We start from the raw sequence: 22,330 nt of genomic DNA on the forward strand, positions 1-22,330 counted from the left end.
CCAAGAATCTGTGTGCGCGAAGCACAATCAACAGGAATGGGCGAAGCTGGGTAAGTGATTGCTAGGCGACCGCATTGGCGGAGCGGGTCTGCTGGAACGCGGTGTCGGCATTGGAAGGTGGTGTCGGTGTTGCAAGCTGCGCTATGCAACGCGCAGTGACGTCGTCGCTGGCGCGTGGGCGGAGGAGCATTGCCGGAGCTAGGAGAAACTAAAGTCCCTAGATTTATTTTTTTCCTTTCTTTAAGTAGCGACAAGCTTTGAAGAACCGCCAACGAACCTCATTGGGCGGCGCTCATTCCGGCAGCCATGTTCTTCCTAACGCTGTTCCCCCGCAATCATTTGCGCACGGCTGCGAGCAGCGTAGATAGCAGCGGCCGTTGACGGTCGCATGTTATCTAGGAAAATAATGGCGGCCAACACAGTAGTTATCGCTACATAAAAAAGAGCAGGTAATCTAAGGACTTTAGGAAACGCAAGACGCAGCTCTGGCAGGTGGTTGCTAGGCAACGCAAATGACTTCATCGTTCAGCGAGGTTTTTTTGGTAACGCGTTACGGACTGACGGTCGGCTTAAACAGCTCCGCTGTTAAAAACAGTTTACGCCCTTTGGGACGTATCTTTGCCCTACAACGATAATTCTCATCTGTCTTGCTGGCGTTTCCTTGCTTGAAAACTGCGCTCTCCGTTTTCCTGTCGAGAACGCACTGTCACGCGCTGATAACGCGCATATCGTTCGTGACCCAGGAGGCTTGAAACCCCGGGAGCGCCGATTGTCGTTTGGGGGCAAGATAAACTGTTTTTAGCATAGAATGTCATAAAATAAACTCTACGGTATATAGATTACATGCCCTGCGCAGCTTCTCAGTTCTCCAACACACCACCTAGATCTACTGACGTCTCTCAAACCAGGACTGGTTTCCCCCTCCTAATTTCAATTCGAGCCGATTACGCGGGATATGCACACAACGCGGTAGTTGTGTGAAATGAGGTGCTGCCAGCAATTAGTAAATCCACCGAGCGGACTCGTACTTTCCCCGCAACGCAGCGTTTTGGTCGCCTGCATGAAAACTCTGCGGTCGTCTGCTGCCGCCTAGCAACGCCACTCCTGGGAACGACGCTAGCGCCATCGCCACTGCCATTAGTTAAAAATGGCGGACGAAAACATCTACTGCGGAAGCTGGAAGGTAAATAATTTCGGATACGCGCTTCCTGGGCCGTTTCTCGCGCCGGGAGTAGTCCCGAAGCGTAGGCGACTCTTTGATCTTTCACAATCAGTCCGTAGTAGTTTGCATGCACGCATTTGTTGAGCGCTCGAGCGCCTCGAGTCCGGGCTCTTGTACGGAGCTTGGTCGCCGCAGTGACATTTTAGTACTCCCTGCAGGCGGTTTGTTTACTTCCTAGGTCGTCGTTTAATGTCTCCGATTGTTGCCTCTGGCGGCCTATCTTCTCCGTAGGGAGGCTCGCGATAAGATTAGAGGAACCTAGCAGGTCACCCAAGAGAAACCGATAGAGCAGTGAGGAGGATTTTGACCGCTATCGTTATTATTTTTTTGTTAGTAGATCGTTTTTATTTTTTGCGTCGGGCACAGCTGATCGAAATGCGGTGCTAGGGTTGCGGAAGATTACTGGTGGCGAATGAACTAATATCGCCCTCGGAGTCTAGTTCGTTTTGTAACGCTGTTTTTTTTTCTTTCCCATCTAGTTTCTATTTCGTTGCGTGATGCGGCGTCCGCTGCTCCTACACGCAGTTAACTCTCTAAGCTCGGCAGCGTTTATGGCAGCCCCTGTGTTTTGACGCCACAGCCGAGTGCGTCGACAAGGGCAAATAATAACGGCGTTTCCGACGCGAAAAACCTGCTACTGATTTCTTCGCTCGAAACGGGTCCAGCGTCGAGTCGTAAAATTGGGCCCGCTTACGCGCTTTTCGGTGCACGATGTCAGAGATAACACCGAGGTCGAACATTCTAGAAAAAGAAAGTAATAAAGCGGTGTGTGCTTAAATTTGCGGCTTGCCAGAATAGTCGGCTAGCTGTTTAATGGAATGTGCGATGATTGAAAGTTTGGAATTGCACATGAGTAAATTGAGTCTAGTTTCGCTTAGCCTGCAAGTGAACTGTTCGATTCATAACTGTTGACTGCAGCCTTGCTCTGAACGTACTTCGCGTTCAGCGTCTCATTTGCATGCATTTTCATCTTTTCTTTTTACAGATTACGAAATGCATATCACTCGCGGCGGGCACGGAAGTTACAGAGGTGGAAGGGTAATTTCACCTTCTTCCTACTCGCTTGTTGTTGTTGTTGTTGTTGTTGTTGTTGTTGTTGTTGTTGTTGTTGTTGTTGTTGTTGTTGCCAGTTTCGAAAGTGCATCCTTGCCTTGAGTTTGACGTTCGCTAAACCTGAAGAGATGGCAGGTATGGAAAGCAGAAGGCCATGGGCAGTCTGAGCTCACTGCATCTGCGACAGATCTGTTCGGTTCACTTGTGGTTCGCCGCGACGGTGCCGGTATTCTGAAACGCTCTACTTCGGCGTTACGATCTCCTTGGCCAACGGCGCGCGCTGATTGGCTGTGTTAGCGCAATTTGATGAGCTGATTGACTGGTTGAGCACGACGTCATTCAATTTTGTTCAACCAGGCAATCAGCGCGCGCCTAACGGCGATATTGTCGCCGGGGCGATACCAGGGGCGTAGCCAGGGGGGGGGGGGGGGGTTCAAACCCCCCCCCCCCCCACTTACCTACCCTTTTTTCTCGTCGCTTCGCGCTGACATAATTCATAAAACCGGTACTACTATCACAATTTCATTCCTGGGCGCTTCCGTTTGGGTTGGTAATTTACAGAGAATCATGTCTGAATATGGAAAAAACTGTCACAGTGTTTGTTAAGGCTTTGACACTCTGTGAAGTTTTGGGCGAGAATGTGGCGGCCGCATTCTGAAGCAACAAATGAAGCAACAAATGCGGCAGCCGCATTTTAGATGGCGAGAACGCTCTAGGCCCGTTTACTTAGATTTAGGTGTACGTTAAAGACCCCAGGTGGTCGAAATCTCCGGTATACATTTCCGCCGCTTCATTTCAGGTGCCAGTTAGGCGGCGCTCGCGCAGGATCTTGGGCTACGTTCACACTTGGTCTCGAAGCTGTCGGAAGCGGCAAAATCTTGCAAAAATCCGCCTGCCTAGGTGGCAAAACAGGCAGAAAAACAGGCTGCGAGCCAAATTGGTCTCGGGCCGATTTTTTCGCCATGGTGAAGCGGAAACGCGGCGGAAAGTCGTTCTGCTTCACTGGAAGCTACACTAGCATGTAAACAACCGGTCGTAAAATTGAACATGGCACCAAAAGTGTAGGCTGTAATGCTGATCGACGCGATCAAGAACCAGCCCTTGCTCTACGACAAGAGTGGCACTAAAACGTACTGTCAGCAATACTCGCGATAGTATTCAGCGTCGCGCGACTGGAGGTGCGGCAACGAAGCCTTGGCGTGACCCAACTTCTCGCGCTTTTGCAAAGCCAGGCGAACTCACCACCGCCGTTTCCGAGGTGCCCGCATCTTCCGTTTATTCATTGTCAATTTCTAGAAAACAAGTAGGTAGAAGTATAAAAGCCATTTCTTCTTCCACTTCCATGGCAGACAGTAGTTAGGCAGATTCCTCGTGGGCGCTCCATAATTCTCCTCGCACGTGTACGGTATGTTGCAGAAGTCGCGGGGTGCTTTTCTCGTCGCGACGATAGATTGAGAGCGTAGGTCTCACGTAGGACGCGCTGGCTTTGGCGAGCCCCAACACAAGGGCCAGCCCGGGTTATAGCTGTTTTGTTCCCGTTGCCCCTTTGGTGTCCTGGAGGCGCCGAGAATACGAAATGATGAAATGTTATTACAACTTGTAAATAAGAGCTATTAAAGAAATATTATCACGCCTAGGCACCAACCTGTGACTCGGCGCTACAGCGCCCGTGTGAGGAGAATTACGGTACGCCAACGAGGAATTTACCGAAGGTCGCAGATGACACGCGAAGTTGCGTAAAATGATCACTTTTGATGACGGTACGTGGGTCAATGAATGAACATACCGCTCGAAATAATGCAATAATGAGCGCCACCACGCCGACAAACGTACGCAGACTAGATGGATCTGGACGAAAACGGCAGCAGCGGTAGCAAAACAAATGTGAGCAACTTGGACAGGCACAGAAAAAATTTTCCGGCCGCTTTGGCCTTTCCGCCCGCTTGCCGCTTCCCAAGTGTGAACGTAGGCTTAGTCTGCACAAGAAACGTCTCTTGTTTGCGAGTGCGCCCCTACGGAAGGCTGGTAAACACAAAATTTACTTGTCAGTATTCCTTTAAGAAACTTAATGAATGCACAGGAACATAGGACATACCTAAATATACTTGTTGAAAAGCTTGTATCCTGACGATATGCACTCACAGGCTTATCCCTGGCCCCAGCAGTGCACACGCAGCACACACGTGCACTTCCTGCGGTAGTCTGCCGCAGTATCTCTCTTGAGCAGTTTTGCTGCTTCCTTGTAAGGCCTTCACCCCTGTTGCTTTCGCTGCAATGCACGTAACGTCACGTGGAGAGTCCTTAGTCAAATCTGCATCCCCTGGATTGTGCTTGCTCATAGGCACTGGCGGTGTCGTAATGCACCGGCGGTCGCAGAACGATTGCTTCGGCCAGCAGCCGACATGATGTCGGCGACCCTGAAGGGGCATTTTTTATGCGTCGAGGGACTGGTACTTGCAGACATTTTCGTGCTTATGGACAGTTTATACTCGTGTGCATCTTCACGTTTATAGGCATTCTCTGGTTTTGCTCAAAGTTCCGCTTTTCGTGTGGAGGGGCTTTACCTTCGCAAAACGGGTACAGTCGGCGTCAAAAGTTTAAGGAGCGCAACTTCCATGAAAATGTTAAATTTTGTGACAACAGCCAGCACTTTAAAACTGTACAACACTTAGTTGTTTGCATATATGAGTACAGGTTGTAAACCTGAATACCAAGCTGTGTGCCTAGGCGGCAGAAATATTCAGCTTTTCCTCTTATCCTGTGGTCTGTAAACTTTTTATGCTGACTGTGCATTGCTCCCTTATTCCTAAGCCTAAGCAGCTGCCTCTAACTCTGCATGGAAGTTTCTTTATTGTACTGCAATGAACAGCTTCTTATTATTGTAATTACTCTTTGTGAATTATTAGTGAAAAGGGGTAGCCGTAACTGCCATTTGGCTGTATAAGGACTGTTGTGTAGTACATGTTCATTAAAAAAGAAAGAACCTGTCAATTGATGCACTTGAAGTTAAGATCAACTTAACTCTTATCTCTGCTTTGCCCAGCACCGTTTTCACATTGGACGAAAGCGGCGACCTGTCGTGGACGATCCCGGACAATGCAGCCCAGATGCCTTTCTTCAGCTGCGAGACCTACGAGGTGTGTGATGCTTGGTCGAGTAATCGAAAAGTGCTTGTCTTTCACAAAAGGAAAACCAAACGCGGGCAGCAAGACCAGTGAAAGGCGGCCTGGTTGGCAGCGATGCATTTCGGAAAAAGCAGTTATACGCACGCAGCATGTTCGCACATTTTTACTGTGAATAGCAGTTGTAAACTGGGAAGAACAAGCTGAACGTCTCCATCTATATGCAAGGATTTTGAAGTTTACCAAAATTGAGTGTTGTGCTAGTTGGGGGGCTGCATTACCAAAGTTATGCAGCTTGATGAAATCCAAAGTTTGACGGCAACCCGTCTAGCCAGAAAAATGCTTGTTTTCCAAAAACACAGTGTGAACCACCAACCAAAAAAGTTGTGAATTTAATGACATTTCAGCTTCCATATGGGAGCCCTGTTCACAGCAACCGTTATGCAGTGCATCAGACATGGCTAGCAGGAGCATTCCTGTTTTCCGTGTTTGATGCACAGCAAAACTTTGGCCACTTTGTAAAGTTCTCATAAAGCCGAAAGATTCTGCAGCGGCATTGGGGAATTGAGTTGTAATATTGTAGGTTACGGTTGTTAGGAGCAAAATTAGGCTAAACTATATTTGCCAAAGAGGAAACAGTATTCTGTTGTGAAGTATGGAAGCCTCTTTCACTTTCTTAAACATCTTTTTGTTTAAAAATAATATGGTAAGCTAGAACAATACGGATGTTTTCTTAGTTATAGATCATGTTCAGCTGGAACACATTGATTTCCAAATTGATAGAAACATTTACCTGGCTCAGTTAAAATGATGGCCTCCGAGATGTTTAGCTAAATAGTTAAACATATGGGATGCCATGCTCTACGATTTCGGTCGCATCCGCTCATTACCAGCAGGAGCACACACTCTTTGCTATTTTGGGGCTGGTAATCAGAAAAGAAGACAATTACCAGCATTGCAGCTTTTGTCAAGATAGCTTCAATGGTATACACTGCTCATTTGTAACCAATTTAGCCAAAGTGAAATTTCGTTTCAGTTAGTCTTTAAAGGAATCGGAGTCTTTGAAGTCTACGTGTCTTTTTTTTCTTTGCTCTTGTTAGTGTTACACTCCTGCTTATAAAAATTCATCGCCCATGGGACTAGTCAAAGAATGCCGCCCTGAGGCTCTAACTACAAAGAATTGTACTTTCCCAGCTGAGATGATAGATTTGCATTTCTTACATGCATTCACAGCTAGAACGCCCATCATTGGTGCGAGTATTCACTATCAACCCCCTCCATGCCAACGTACTACATCGCAGCACAAAAGCTCATGTTAGTTTATTTGTCATAAAAGCCGGTAATGAATGGAGCAACCTTCCTTGTTTTGTGTACCAGTATATAGGACCCTGGAATTTTCGTAAATGTAATATAAATCATTGTTATTCTTCACGTAACATTACTTACTGTTATGATGTTTTATGTCCGTATCCTTTGTAATACGCTTGAGAGAAGGCAAATAAAAAAAAGAATTGCCGTTCTTTGAAGCTATGAAAATTATTTTTCTGGGAGCTCTTTTCTGGAATCTATGGACTCTTGGAAACAAACAGCACTAGAGACGGGACTTGTTTATTCCCATTTTTAACGCGTTTTGTTTTTCAAGTCATGTACCAACTAGTTTATCAATGTGCGTTATTCCAACTCTTCTACTGGGATAGATGGAACAGTAAGGTCGGTCTTATTGCGTTTCTTGAATCATGTAGGAGCCATTGGTGCCTTGTTTAGTAAAACATGAGGAACTCCTCTTTCTTTTTATTTTAAAGGGTTTCCAGAAAGTTGAACAAAAAAGACAGATAAAATTATAACCAATTGAAGTAAACAAGAGCACCCTTCATGTTCGGACTAAGCACATAAGATTTCACGTATCTACAAGTTTACAGCACCATAAATAAAAAAATAATGTTTTTTTTTTTTTTTTGAGTTATCGATGTGATATTTATGCCACATGTGTGAAGTTTGTTGAATATAGTTCAGAAAAGGATGCATCTTCCTCCAGCTGCTGCCATGATCACAAGATATTACGAGGTGTGTTCAAAAAGAAACCGAACATCTGAAATAGCGCGCCAACCGGTAGAGGGAGCGTGCTGCGGCTACTGAGCGCATGTAGCGGTAGGTTTAGACAACAAACAAACTGCCATTTGCCGTGTTTCGCTCTGACCGTTAGTTGGCGAGCTACAGGCGCTGAAATGAGCACATGAACAAGCTGTTCTTCGGATTGGTGCCAAAGTGACAATGAAGGAATTGGAAGAACAGCGTGTGGTGTGTGAAGTTTCTGCTACAGACTTGGGAAAACTTTCACAGAGACATTTCAGTTGCTCAGCCAAGCATACGGGGCGGACTGTATGAGTTGCACGCAGTGCTATGATTGGTTCAAGCGTTTTGAAGACGGAAGAATGTCGGTCGGTGACGATCCTAAGCCTGGACGACCTTCCACATCCACAGATGATGACCACGTCGAGCGAGTTCGAACTGTGATTCGTGGAAATCGTCGTTTGACTGTTCAAGAAGTCGCTGAGGAAGTGGGTGTCAGCGTAGGATCATGTCATGAAATTTTGAGTGACAAACTTGGGATGGGTCGTGCAGTGCAAAATTCGTGCCACGTTTGTTGACTGACGAACTGAAGCAGACCCGCGTTGAAATCAGCCAGGAACTGCTCGCGGCTGCCAATAACGATGAAAACTTTCTTAAGAACATCATAACAGGCGATGAGACATGGGATTATGGCTATGATGTTGAAACGAAAGTTCAGTCATTGCACTGGGTGGCCGTAGGTTCTCCTCGTTCAAAAAAAGCATGCTTGAGTCAGTCAAAATTGAATTTGATGTTGGTTGTGTTTTTTGACTGCAAAGGCATTGTCCATCAGGAATTTGTGCCACGTGGTCAGACGGTAAACAAAGAAGTTTATCAGGGAATCCTAGCACGTTTGAGAGATTCTGTGCGCAGTAAGAGGCCTGAATTGTGGGAAAATCAGGCTTGGATGTTGCATCATGACAATGCCTCGGCTCACGCGTCGCTCTTTGTCCGCAGCTACTTAGTGAAACACCACACTCCTGTTGTGCCCCACCCACCATATTCTCCGGACCTAGCCCCAGCAGACTTTTTTCTATTCCCCAAGCTGAAAACCACCTTTAAAGGACGTCGTTTCCAAACCGTAGAGGAGATCCAGGACAATGCGAGAAGACACCTGTGTGCCATTCCAGAACGTGCGTTCCAGGAGGCTTTCCAAAAATGGAAGAAAAGATGGGAAGAGTGCATTGCCAGTAGAGGGGACTACATTGAAGGAGACAGCACTTAAAATGTTGTACCATAAGCAGTAAAGGTGTTATAGCAAAAGTTCGGTTTCTTTTTGAACACACCTTGTATCATTCGATTAAAACAAGTGACCATACGGGGGTCTCAGTCATGAAGTCCCTTGGCTCCTGTTTTTATATATTTAATGCCACTAATGTCTAGGGCGTGAAGTTTCCTAATGCCATTATTTGTGAAATAGCTGCTGCATGCGCACTTTTCATGGCAGTAAATATTGTGATGATGATGGCTGCAGTGAATGCAGTGCGTTTGACAATGCTAATACAATGCTAATCACCCCCCCCAAGAAATGTGTTGGGCAAGAGTTAAAGAAATAATACGAAAACAAACAATAGGCTTATTTTATGCGGAACTATTTCAGTTTACCTCAGAAATGCATTTTTCAAGTGCAGCCATTACGGCCAACATTGGGAACACGAGCAGGCATTCGACGACCGAATGAGTTGTGTGAACGGACTACGCCTCCAGTGTCCGTTTCAAGTTTTATGTCACTTAAGTATGTCCGTGCGATGCCGTATGAATGACATTAGCCTTTAAGGCATTTAGCAGTTGATATTTTTTGTGCCCGTGTAGTGTATGAGACCCCACTTCCCCTGATAGTTGTACAATGATATATGTACGACTTTTAGTGACAGAGCTACTGTTGGTTCCAATCTTGCTTCACTTTCCCTTCCTCTGCAAAATCTTTTCTGCAGTGTGAAGTGTGTCGGGCGTAAGTATTCACAGGCAGTTCCATGTGGATTTTTTAAAAGCTGTTCCATCTTGTGCATAGTGTATGTAGTTTCCAACAGTTTAAACTTTTGTTTTGTCCTCAGGTATTCCTCGGCAACCCACACTACATACGGTTCTTTGGAACGTTTGCTGGACACATGATCGAATTTCGGGTGAGCTGCTCGACGTTCAGGCTGATTTCTTCGTTTTCGTACTTTAGTCGGCAAGAGTGTTCTCGGGGATTGAAGAGTTTGGGTACCCTGCTTCGGTGCTGACGATTCTTACCTGTAGGTGGCGCATGCGGATGAAGATGGCATCAACCTTATCTACGAGGGCTGGTGTGTGCTGCAATGTGTCAAAGTGAGTGGGCTCCTGTTTTATTAATTTTTTAAATATTTATTTAGGAGATACATTTTTCATATTTATTTATCTGCTTTACAGCGTGTGGGGCGTAGTGCCGTTGGTAGTGTACTGCACCCTCTTAGTAGACAAAAAAGTAGACCGACATGAAGAGAGACTCGATGACCACGAGAAGGCGCGTGTGAAACGGTGGTGTTGATGAGAAGCGCTTCCCGTGGGCAGCGCGCGTGCGAAGGGACACACCTGTAGCGCTGCACTGCCGATCCGGGCAGCATTACATGTGTAGCGTGCGTTGGAAAATGTGACCCGACTATTACTAACTGAATGAACAAGCGTGGTGTGAGCGCGCACAAACAAACATGAAGAGATCACACTGAATGACTGCAGACAACGACGGTCAAAACGCTGGCAGCAAGCATACGCCGCTGCGGGCGAAGGTACGTGCGGTCTATCGCTTCAACAGGAACTGAGCCGCGAATGCACGGCTCATAAAGGTCAGAGCCGTGTGGAGATAAGAGACGGTGCGGCGAGCGACGAGCGCGGTTGTTGGCAGAAGAAAAGTGCGCCCCCCCCCCCCCCCCCCCCCCCCGCTTCCTCCGGCGCTGGCTTCCCGCTTCCTTGCTTGCGCGCGGGAGAGATAAGTAGACAATAATAGAGAGTTTTAGCTTGTCTGGCCTTCCGGTAAACGGAGGCGGGCTGGCCGTTTTACTGGATGGGCGGCACTGTAAACGTGAGCGGCTTGACAGGTGCTGTCACCTCGTGGGGCAGTGCTGAACCAGACAAGAACCAAAAAAAAAATTATGGGGTTTACGTGCCAAAACCACGATCTGATTATGAGGCACACCGTAGTGGGGGACTCCGGAAATTTGGACCACCTGGGGTTCTTTAACGTGCACCTAAATCTAAGTACATGGGTGTTTTCGCATTTCGCCCCCATCGGAATGCGGCCTCCGTGGCCGGGATTCGATCCCGCGACTTCGTGCTCAGCAGCCCAACACCATAGCCACAGAGCAACCACGGCTGGTATGACAAGAACCGAGCTAATATTGCATCAACCAAGTATCTTCTATTTCACTGCTGATGTGAGTTTTTGGCAGCGGCGAATCATGACACAACTACGCCTCTGTGAAAATTTAGACCAGCAGCGAAAAAGAATACACTTGTTTACTGCATTAGTTCTGTGTTTGCATGGTTGAGCTCTTGCGCCACCAGGTCACTGCACCGCTCCTGCCGCTCACGTTTACGCCTACGCCCCTCTGGGAAAACGCCCAGGCCACCTACGTTAACCGGAGTACTGGACAAGCTAAAATTCAATATTACAAATGCACCACTGGTCCCTGCTGCAGGTGGCGCGATGCGAGCGTCACGTCACGACGTGAGCATCATATATACTAATGGGCGTAGGTTGCAGAAGTGTTCATGTACTACCGTGCTTTGCGTGCACACTAAAGAATTTCTGGTGGTCAGACTTAAAGGGTCCCTGAAACGGCTCGGATAGATTTTGTAGACGCGTAGGGCACAGCTACAGTAAAACATTCGCGTCACAATTTAAGTGAAGCGTCTCATATTAAGAGAGCTACGGACGATTACAAGTTACCCTCCTCCCTAGCCATGCATTTCCTCCTCAACTCGTTCGCCGAGTGATCGGGGCTGAAGCTCTGCCTTCGCTGGCTCTATATCATGTTGTGACGTGTTGTCGTCTACTTTCGGTTGTCTTGGAGCCAGCGCGTGAAGGCTCTCCAACATCTCCGCTAGCCGCCCGGCCATCGATCCCCAGCGAGAGCGATCAAGCAGCGTGCGTTGCGAGCGTTCTGTCGCAGCGCCGAGCGTGTCCAGTATTCCGGTAACCCCAGGCGAGCTGGGTGTTTTGACGGATAGGCAGAGGCGTAAACTAAAGCCCCTCCATACCGCTGTGGTGAAGGAGCTTCGCAGACGTACGTGAGGGGCCTGATCAGCATGCACGATCCAGCCATCTGGTGGCGCAGAGCTTAACCAGCCAAATACAGAGCTAATATTCCTGTAACCAAGTGTAAAACATTTTAAACATATAAAAAGACAGCGTGTTCAAGATTACCCTTCTGCTGAAAATTTGAGCCAGCAGCAAAGTAGAAAAAAACTTGGTTACTGCTATATTGGGTGTGTGTTTGGTTGAGCTTTATGCCACCAGGTGGCTGCACCGTGCAAGCAGTTCACGTTTGCGCCTCCGTTCATCACATAAAACGTGGTAGAATGGCCAGTACACTTGCGCTTGTGTTTACCTGAATACCGGACACGCTAAACTCTATTGTGGTAATCCTTTGACGTGAAGTGACAGTCGCAAACGTGTAGATGCTGGCGCCGTTTGGATACCGACAGTCCGATGCGCTGCAGCCACTCCGCTCGTCTGCTGCCTTGCAGCGGGGCACGATGTCGCAGCTTTACATGTCGCCTATTGCTGCGTTTGCAGCCCACAACGCAACAAGGGCGAACGATGGTGCTCGCGAAAAGAAAGAACAAGACCATCACTGACCGTGCAGCTCTCGTCAACACGGATTACGTTTTAACACAAGCAGACGACACTTGCTGTGGGCCGGAAGTGCTTTTAGAGTAGTGATACATGTCCTTGTGCATTCTCTTTCTGTTACATTCTTTTTATAGAAACAAATTAACTAACATCTAAACTATTGCGAACAACATTTGTTCACCATAATGTTGGAAAAATTATCGATGCCGCGCCCTGTTCAGCCAATCGGGTAGCTGGCCCTACTGACGTGTTATGGTCAAATCGCGTCACTTGGTCACAAAACTCAGCCGATTGGCGTGCTTCGATAGGTAACAATGTACCTTTTTAAAACCTTATAATAAATTACACGCTTTACGTGGAGCACTTAGATGCGTCAATTAATGATCAGAAGGACCTACTCCAACGACTCAGTACAATTGTACAAAATCGTTTCAGGGTCCCTTTAACCTCAAGCTCTCCTCTTTGGCATCTGTCATTGTGTGCGTGGGTCTTCTTGGTACTTTGAACTCTGCTAGCAACATCAAATCAAACCAGTTTTTGACCCTTGCCCTTTCTTTCTGCTTAAGGAACACTGCTATAATGTGCAGCAGTGTAGGGATTTGAGGCAGTCGGTGTGTAATCAGTTTTACGGTCGTGTTAACTTCCTTTGTGTACCATGTTCACGACTGCTTTCTTCTAGTTAAACTGCTTTGAGAACAGGACACCATTGTGTGCCACTACATAAAATCAGAGCTTGTCAAAAACATTCTTGCAGTGAGACGACGAGATTATCGGACATTATAAAAAATATTCTTGTGTTGTGCTGCTCTTGGTGCCAGCAAAGCACTGAAAACGCTTTTACAACAATTACGTCGCTGCCAAAACATTTGAAGAGTTGCACGGTTGCAACAGGGGTGGCGACGAAGTGTGTTTAATGCCGGTTCATAGGGTGCATCCAGCGAGTCTGGGGATTTGTGGCTACGTGTCAGTGTTGCTGCGACAGAGTGGCAGCGATATGCTTGTACCTGAACATTGTCAATTCTGTCTTTGCACAGCTCACAGAGAAAGAATTCGGCTATGCCGAGCCCTTCTCCTACCTGCCCGCCCTGGAGGAAGGATACTTTTCCGACGCCGTCATCACCGCCGAAGGCGGAAAAGAGGTGCGACACGTCGCAGTGAGCTGTGTCTTTAACCTCTTCATCGCAGGAGACCCAGATCGTAAGAAGGAAGTCCCCAGAAAAATAAGAATGAGTTGGAGCGCATGCAGCAGGCAACACCAAGTCGTGACTGGCAGCTTACCGCTGTACCTTAAAGGAAAAGCACGTGCTGTTGCAGTTTACCGGCACTAGCCTATGGGGCCAAAAACTTGAAGGTGGACACACTGAGAAGTTAAGGACTGCGCTGCCACCTCCGCCAGATGCATTCGTTCCAAGCATGAAACGAATGCGTAAGTGTCGACCTTGACATTCCCCCCATGGCAGCTAGCACATCTTGAAGGGCTTGTGTGACTCATCTAGCAACAATTTGCTTGTAAATGTGAGAGCAGCTGCACATGTCAGTTGCCCCCATGACTCTGGGGCAAGAACTTTGTGTCAGTGAGGAGGAGGTGTGGAACCGTAGCGCGCTGAGCAAGCGAGGCATAGGTAGGCCGCGAAGCAGGGAGCAGACAGAAAGTGCACCCCGACATGGAAACACGCAGCTGAATGGTTCGCATAACCCCGTTCCAACACGAGGTGAAGCTGAGCGATCTTCTAAGGCAACATTGTGTGATAATATGTTTGTTGTTTTTTTGTGTGTTTTTTACTAAGATGAGCATTCACACTTTCATATACAGTTATATCAAATGTAAAAAGTGGCAGCGGGTTGCCAGATTTGGAGCAAAAAATGAGAAGGCACTCAGATTGGGCCAGATTTTTCTTTCAACAGCGAAGCTTTCCTTTTGTGGAACCTGTAATGTGGTTTCGTCAAAAGAAAAGGTTCGCTGTTGGAAGAAAAATTTCTGGGGAACCCGTAAAGCTTTCTCGGAAGGTCCAGAAGAAGTGCACTACAACAAACGTGAGGAAAGGTGACACCACAGGTGCTGGATCAATGAATTCGAATAATCGATCAGTCAATCACACCATCCAGAAGATCTAGACTGAAATGACTAGTTTTTCCGTCCTTAAGGTCTTTTAAAAACCCATATGGGTTCCTCAGAACCCATGCAGGTTCCAACTTAACCCATGCAGGTTGAGGTTCCTCAACATAATGGTACTTTGAGGCTAAGTATCACTTTTTTTTATTAATAATAGGCCTTTGTATTGCTAGTGAATACAGCAGTGCAAGTTAACAGCTCTTTATTAGCTTTTTATTTTCAGTGCGTTTGGGCTACCAGTGTGCATTACAGGAAGTGTTACAGGTTTCGGGGAGTAGACCAATTAAAGAAAGAAAAATGCTCATGTGCTTTGATTTAGTTGCAATTAAAAGATTCCCAAGTGGTGAAATAATCCGAAGCCCTCCAATTTGGCTTCTTTGAAACCCAGGCTTGACAGCTTTAAAATCACTAAGTCAGTCAGTCCATTAGAATGGTGAATAGCGCAGCAGACAAGCGCGAGGATGACACCACAAATGCTCAGTCAGTCAGCCAATCGAACAATCACTTGGTCATACACATCATTCAGACAAACTAAACTGCATTGACTTGATGTCCCTTCTTACAGTTGATCAATTAATTCCTCAGTCCGTTAGAATTGAGGATAGCACTACAGACTAGGTTGAAGAAACGACACTGCGGCTCCTCTACAAATCCATCAATCAATCGATTAATAAGTCAGTCAATAGAGAGTTTTAGAGTAGGGCTTTGCATTTGCGAATAGCGTCTTGCGCTTGCAGCGTCACTACAGTGTCAGAGAAGAACTATTATAAATATTAAAATAAACTATACCACTTTATCATGACAAGAGTAATTTTGACTTTTGTGCTTTTGCATTTAATTACAATTAAGAGGTCATTCGATTAGCAGCAAGCGATTTGTTGTGCTTAATTTTGAGTAACCAACCTCACGTGCCTTCACCAGCCAAGCTAATCCACGTTAGGCCTACGAGCCAAGAAATCGACAATTGAATTCGGAATCAGAGGCGTCTAGTGAATCAATCTATACTACAAACGTCGATAACCTCAATCACTTCCCCTAGCTTATGAACTTCACGCGTTACCACGAATCGAGCCGTTTGGTACTTGGTTAGAGCCGTCGCTTCGATGGGTGCCACCACGTTTGTTGACGCAAAGCTTTTGGGGCAGCTTTTGGGGCCCCCGCAAAATCAGTGAAATAGCATGCCCAACGCAAAACCCAAACGGAGTTTGCGTCTTGCGCATGCGCAGTGGTGTCGACGCTCTTTCTTTGGGGCCCCAAAACATTTGAGGCCCCTATTCTAAAAGTCTCTAATAACGCCAATCAGACCAACTAGACCACAAAAAAAAAATGGCTAGTTCATTCGTTTAAGTCTTTTTGATCGTGCAGTTTTCTTTATATGATGGTGTTAGCGCTTCACGCGGCTAGGCAATGATCACCCTCAGTCAGGTGAGCTCTCGCCAAACCATAAACTGGACTTCAGTCATTTTTGGCTTTGTGCCTTTCCAAGCCAGATGAGATTTTGTCAAACCCTAGCCTTTAATCATTCCCAACTCTGAGCTGTCTTGACACAGGATTCCGCGCTTCTTGGCACAGTTCCCAGTTCACCTCACCCTGCTGCGGCTAAGCTGTCCAGCCGTGGAGTGGGTCACGGGCAAGCCCAGCCCACTGGACGGGTTGCCCGAGGACGTCGTCGCGGCAGCGTTGCACTGTGCCTACGCCGACTGCCTGCCGCCAAAGCTGACCGAAGCGACAGCAAGGGCGTGCGTCTCGCTGCTGAGCCCGCCGGCTGCCGTTGGATTCGACCGGCTTGTCCACCTCTGCGAGCTCTTCCTGCGCAACATGGCCGTCAAGCAACGTGAGTGGAATCGGGGAATTCAGGCATAATGTTGACAGGACATCTCGATTTGAGCCAAGCGTACACCTTGCTTCCACGTAAGGTTTGCTGCCTGTCTGGTTTATGTCTGACTGATTGGCTGACAAACAAGGAGGAAAGCCTGCTGACAACACCGTAACTGTTTAGCGCACGACCGACACTTGAACATCGGTCAAGGGTGTGTGGAAGGAGGAGAAGGAATAAAAAGATGACAGAGATGGAGCCAACACAGCCAATGTTATTGCAAATGTCGGGCAGTTATACTTTTACGGTGTACTAACAGGACAGTTTATAAAAAAGAATAGATTGTTGCGTAAGTGACCTGTCAATCGCACCGCTTATCTCGGAACATGACTTCTTGTGCAGCCGTCTTCAACGTAGGTGTGTTCTTCCTGCGATAGTGCTGCATACTTAGTGCGCATGCGTGACAAGCTGATATATATATTAAGCCCTTTCCACCATTAAGCCAGTGTAAGTATCACTTGTCTTCGTCTTCTCTTCCAGTGTGTGTTGTTTTTGGTTGCGTTAATTTCCCTTGTCAGCAGAAAGTGTGATTACTTCTTTCCGGGTGGATTACTTTGAAGTGCCAGATTTTACTTCCATGACACATTTCAGTATGCAAAGCCACTGAAAGTTGGCCAAGTTAGTACACATTCACAGCTGAATTGGAAGAAAGTGCAGAAAATAATGTGGACAAGAGGGCAGAAAAAAGGATAAGTTGAACGTCACACTAATTGTAGTTTATTTTAGCAGTACAAGCTTTTTCTTGCCCGTAATGATACTTTGACCCTTTAACGACAAAACATAAAAATTCCCGAAGGAAATCTTTATTTTTCATTGAATTGTACAAAGTACACCGAGAATAAATATATCCAACAAAAAAAAAATTTTATGGAAACTTTCTCATGAATACGTTAGTTGCCTGTGGGCAGCACCAGGCAGAACACCAAAAGCGAGTTTCACCCTAAGCCAACTATGGCTTCCTGTGGAGCTTGTGCAAAGAGCTCTCATCGAATGTGAAACGGAGGTGTACATTGCATTTGCTCTGCGTTACCTGTGTGACAACTAGTGCAGCCGGGGACCTCGCATCGGTCTTTCTCCTCTGACCCAAGTTTTCAAGAGAAAGCTAGTTCTTTGATTTCTGCTCTGTTCCTGCTCTAATCCAACAAATAACACCTGCTGCCCATCACTCAGTGTGGGCCAAAGACACTTAGACAAAACCTCCATACTCAAAACCGAAACTCTGCAAGAAAAAAAATGATTAGTTTTGATTTGTTGCGTGTAGGGGGCAACACTTGTCCACCTAGGGTTAACCACTCTCATTGCAGCAGCAATGCATGCCATTTGACTTTGAAACCGCTGAGAGTCCCCTCGACCAATACCTTCCGCCGCGCACCATTTTTCCGGTGCAGGTGTGATGTCACTTATGAACGACATGCACCAGTGTGCCGCGACAGTGGCGGACTGCTTCAATGCGCCGTCCGGCGGCAGCGGAGGAGAAGGCGGGGCCGCGGAAGGATCTGCGTCGCCCACGGCGAGTCCCGCCCGACTCTGTTACGTTGTGGGCCAGGCACTGCGGGAGTGCGCCGTGGCAGCCGCCAAGCTGCTGCTCTTGTGTGGCGTTTTCTCGCGGCACAAGCACCTTGCTCTCACGAGAGGAGCGGCAGGACCTCATCAAGCACTGCGTCTCGAGGTGAGACCGCGTTCACGATGGCTGCTTTTGCACACTAATAAGTACATAGTACAGAAGTACTTTAAACGAAATGCTGGACAGTGCAAGAAGCCTGGTTTCAGATAGCGTAGAGATAGTGCTGCCCCCATTCAAGATTACGAGTGGATGCGTAATGAAAAGCTTGCAAAAAATAGACGTTACGTTTTTGATACCAAAACTGAAAAAAAATGTAAAATAAAAGACACCGCCTGCTCACTAGAAGCGATGCACGACTTCGAACACGCGGCTTGTCAACATGACCTCTCAAGGTTAGGCACGGCCAGCTCTGCGCTGAAAAATCTTTTTGGCGACATGCTGAGACTTGTGCCATACCTTCTAACCATTAGGTACACTGCCATGTGGGAGCAAGAAACAGTATCTTTCGTCGCCGACTGTCAAATTTGACAAAATGAATTTTTTTCTCCTTCAAATTTTCTTTTTTTTCAATTGCTCAATTACTTGGAAAATGTTTCCAATCCTTCTGTGCAAGAAAAATCTATCAGCAACTGTACTTATTTGCATAAAAGGGTAAATTTCAGTATAACGAAAATGTGGTGTAACGAAGAAAATTGCTGATTTTACTTACTTTATTATTCGAGGTTGAACTGCAGTATAAAATAAGTAGGCTTCCACTGCAATTCTCTAGCACTACCCTTCACACTTTACGACTATTATGAGCACTGAAGAAACGCTTAGGCAAACTCTATGCAGGTACCCAAAGCAACTAGAAGTGTGCAATGCAGCTCGTTTTGTGGCATGGGATATGGGCAGATGTATAGACACATTGAGAACTGAAAGTTTTCACAATAGTTACTGCTGTAAAAGAAGAAATTTTTGGCATTCCTAACATTTACTGTGTCCATCATTGCATACTATTTTTCATTCAGGCTGCCCACGTTTATGAACCAGCTGCAAAAACTTCTGGAGGCCGTGAAGAGGACGTTTGGAAACCTTTCATTTGCAGAAAGGACAGTTATCGCTGCATATGTTGTACCAGAAGTGAGTAACCTGCCCTTGCAGTAGAAAGTTAGGCTTAGTGTTCCCACTGGTTTATGAAGCCTCTTGTGTGTCATATGTGCCTCCGAGATGCGTAATCATACAAATTTTACTTGCAATAGCAAGATAATGTTTGTACTGGTTTGTGTCATCTTCCCTAAAACCTGTTGTGTGTCATATGTGCCTCCAGCTTTAATCACGCAAAATGTCACTTGCAATATAGCAAGCTAGTGTTTGCATCGCTTTGTGTCATCTTGTCTGAAGCCTCGTGTGTGTCATATGTCTAATAACGCAAAAAAAAACAATAAAGGCGGGAAAAGCTCAACTATTGTGCATTGAGATCTCGGAGGCTACATCTTTCATTCGCCAAATGCATGCTAGATGGCACCACTACAGCATGCTGCGGAAAGCACTGAGGTTGTGCCAAGGCACATAGCATCTGTGCCCTGCTGGTCTGCATCTTGTTAGCGAAAGTTTCTCAATGTGCACCGGAAGCAGTGATTGATTAGCAATAATGCATGTCAGCTGCACCTGAACTTCCTGTTGCAAGACCTTACAGTTGTGGTTATGCCAGTAAGCATTTAGTCCTCTGTTATTATTTTTTCATGTTTATGTTCACGGGAGCTGTTTCTGAGGAGTCATAGTAGTGTGTCTGTTTGTGGCTTTTGAAAGGAGTAAGCACGTTTGTGTGATCACGGAACTGTTTCTGCTGCGTCAGTTTCACCAACAGCCGTAGTTGCTCAATTGGTTATACAGTTAAACCTGGATATAACGAAATTGACAAATTCCCGAAAAACTTCGTTATAAAGAGAATTTCGTTACGTGCAGGTTCGGCACGAAAATTCGAAAAAGAAACGCTTACCGTATTTACTCGATTCTAACGTGCCCTCAATTGTACCGCGCACCCTATTTTCCGTTTTCGTCGAAGCACTCATCCTTGGAATGTCACACCAGGTACCGGATGCGTGGACGCATGTCGTTTCGCACAAGCGTGAGGCATCGGAAACGAAGAGCGAGCGTCACGATGGCGTCGTAGCGTCGTATAATGTTACAGTAGAACCCCGCTGTTACGTTGCCGGTGGCTGCGTTTTCCCGGCTGTTACGTCATTTTCGGCTGGTTCCGGCACAGCTCCCATAGAACCCAATGCATTGGTAACCCCGCTGTTGCATCACAACTGTGGGAGCGTTCCCGTATCATACGTTGCGAACGCCACCCCGCGCCGGCCTGAGCGGCCATTTTGACCTTTCATGTCACTTGGCTTGGTGGCTTGACGATGGCATTGGCCGCCCAAAGTGCCGGGGGCGACAACTATGACATATTTTCGGTTTCTGCCAGCAAAAGTATGGCTCTTGAGATCCGTATTTGCTATATAAAGATGGTGTCTATGAAGCGTTGTGGCCCTAAAATTGATTTTGGCTCATAGATATTCCGTATAAAGTCCAAGGGCGATAACGCAGTCGCCGCGCGCCGTATGCTGTATGTGCGAGTGAAAACGTGCAGTGGGGAGCCGACGACCGCGTCTAAATCTCGCATGCGCAAGAAAAGCAGGGAGGAAGCGCGCATTCTTCCGTTGCACTCGAGGCACCGGCGAGGGAGCAAGGGGGGAGGGATAGCGGGGCAGCATTGTAGCTCTGGCATCAAGGCCGTATCTTGAAAGCGATCTGCATTGGGGCAGAGTCTAGCAGTGTAGGTGCGTCGGCGGCTCGTAGCTTTGTGCGTACTGTGTGTTCTCGGCGCTCAGTTTGTGTTGAAGCGATAGACAACAGCACGAAGGTCACTTCGCTCGCTTCTCCAGCGGCGCTTCCACACGCCGCCAGCGTTTGACAGCGCGTGTCTGCGCTCATCGAGTGTTATGTGTCACAGCATGTACCAGCGCGTCGGCAACATCAACTGGAAAAGGAGAGAGTGCCGGCTTGGCGGGCTAGGCCGGCTGCAGCAAGCGGCAGGATCAGGTTTGAATGAAGGGAGGGGGAAAGGTCACGCCCGCGGCGGCAAGATCGCCGGGTCGAGGCATGCAGGCCCGCCTAGCACATGCACGAATGCACATGTGCACTCGCTTCGCATTTTGTCGCGGCGGAGAAAGTGCTTCTGGTTGCTGCTCGCACAAAAATGACAAAATTTTGGGCGAAATCTCTAGGTTGTCGGAGGGGAAAATTCGTTATATCGAGGGGTCTCCCGCTGCCACTTCGTTACGTAGAGGTCTCAAATACATGTGCTTCTATGGAGTAACGGCGGGGAATAGAAAAACTTCGTTATATCCAGGAATTCGTTATATGGAGGTTCGTTATAAGCAGGTTTAACTGTAGTGTTGTGCTGCTGAGCTTGAAATCGTGGGTGCGATTGCTAGTTTTGGCAGCTGCATTCCAATGACATTGGAATGCAAATACCCTCCTGTACTTGTATTAAGATCTACCATATATAGTACTTTATTCTAACGTGCCCTGGATTGTAACCCGCAACTTATTTGTCATGGTCAGAAGTAGAAAGAAACTAAGAAAACAATGCCCCCGGTCGTAACCCACACTCAGATTTCCATACTTCGAAAAAATGCATAATGCACATTGCTTTCTTGTTCTCTGACCGGATTTTTATGATAAGAGATTAATAGCAGTTCGATCTCACTTGGAAGAAAAAAAATAAAACTTTGAGGTTGCTGGAGGTATGTATGATTTGGACAACAGCTATAAGAAGTCCGTTCAATGATGACAAAACTCCTGGCTCTCGCAGGAGCTTCTGGCACCTGCATTACACCGAAACACGTTCTTTGAGATTAGAAGGTGGGGATTAGGACTTAAAGTAGGATTAGTACTTGAGATTACAAGGTGGGGGGTGAGATTTCGGTGGTACCTTTTGCAGTTTTGGTTTCTAACTCAACACACCTGTCACGTTTGCTAATTTTTTCAGGAAAGAAAGTGTGCAATAGGGCAAATACGGTACAATAGAGAACCCCCAATGTTCAAAATTAATGCGCAGCCCTCCACTGTGTTATCTATCGTGGCCCAAGTGTTCATTTGGGACGTTGAAGACCACATCGGTCAATCAAGGAATTCCATTCGTTTGTACAAGTTATCGAGCTAATGGTAACCCTGTGTCATTTGTGCATTTCAGATTGAGTCTTCCCTAGAGTCGCTGTTCCAGCTCATTGCAGAAGCCAAGCGAGCCCTGGACCTTATCATCAGTCGAATGACCAACGACAAGATGACCACCGAACCGTATGTCACCGACCTGCCCGTCGGCGAGATGCTCAACCGGAACCTCAGAAACGTGAGTGGCCAGAAAAATAGAGCACAAACGTGCTCCCATGTGTTACTGAGGAGAAAACAATGTCAATAGTATGT

The 22,330-nt window shown here is 46.9% G+C and overlaps 1 protein-coding gene across 1 annotated transcript in view; it reads left to right on the forward strand.

The window, feature by feature from the left end:
* The first annotated feature begins 1,116 nt into the window (after positions 1-1,116).
* Positions 1,117-22,330, forward strand: part of LOC119453092 (uncharacterized) — a 54,402-nt gene continuing 33,188 nt past the window's right edge. The window contains 11 exon segments of the mRNA XM_037715087.2: positions 1,117-1,183; positions 2,208-2,260; positions 5,319-5,412; positions 9,561-9,629; positions 9,748-9,816; positions 13,354-13,458; positions 16,005-16,266; positions 17,697-17,926; positions 17,928-17,977; positions 18,883-18,994; positions 22,101-22,256. Of these exon segments, the coding sequence (XP_037571015.1) occupies positions 1,148-1,183; positions 2,208-2,260; positions 5,319-5,412; positions 9,561-9,629; positions 9,748-9,816; positions 13,354-13,458; positions 16,005-16,266; positions 17,697-17,926; positions 17,928-17,977; positions 18,883-18,994; positions 22,101-22,256 (1,236 nt within the window). The 5' untranslated portion in view covers positions 1,117-1,147.

Source organism: Dermacentor silvarum, chromosome 5, assembly GCF_013339745.2.
Source record: "Dermacentor silvarum isolate Dsil-2018 chromosome 5, BIME_Dsil_1.4, whole genome shotgun sequence".
In the NCBI taxonomy this organism is placed as follows: domain Eukaryota; kingdom Metazoa; phylum Arthropoda; class Arachnida; order Ixodida; family Ixodidae; genus Dermacentor; species Dermacentor silvarum.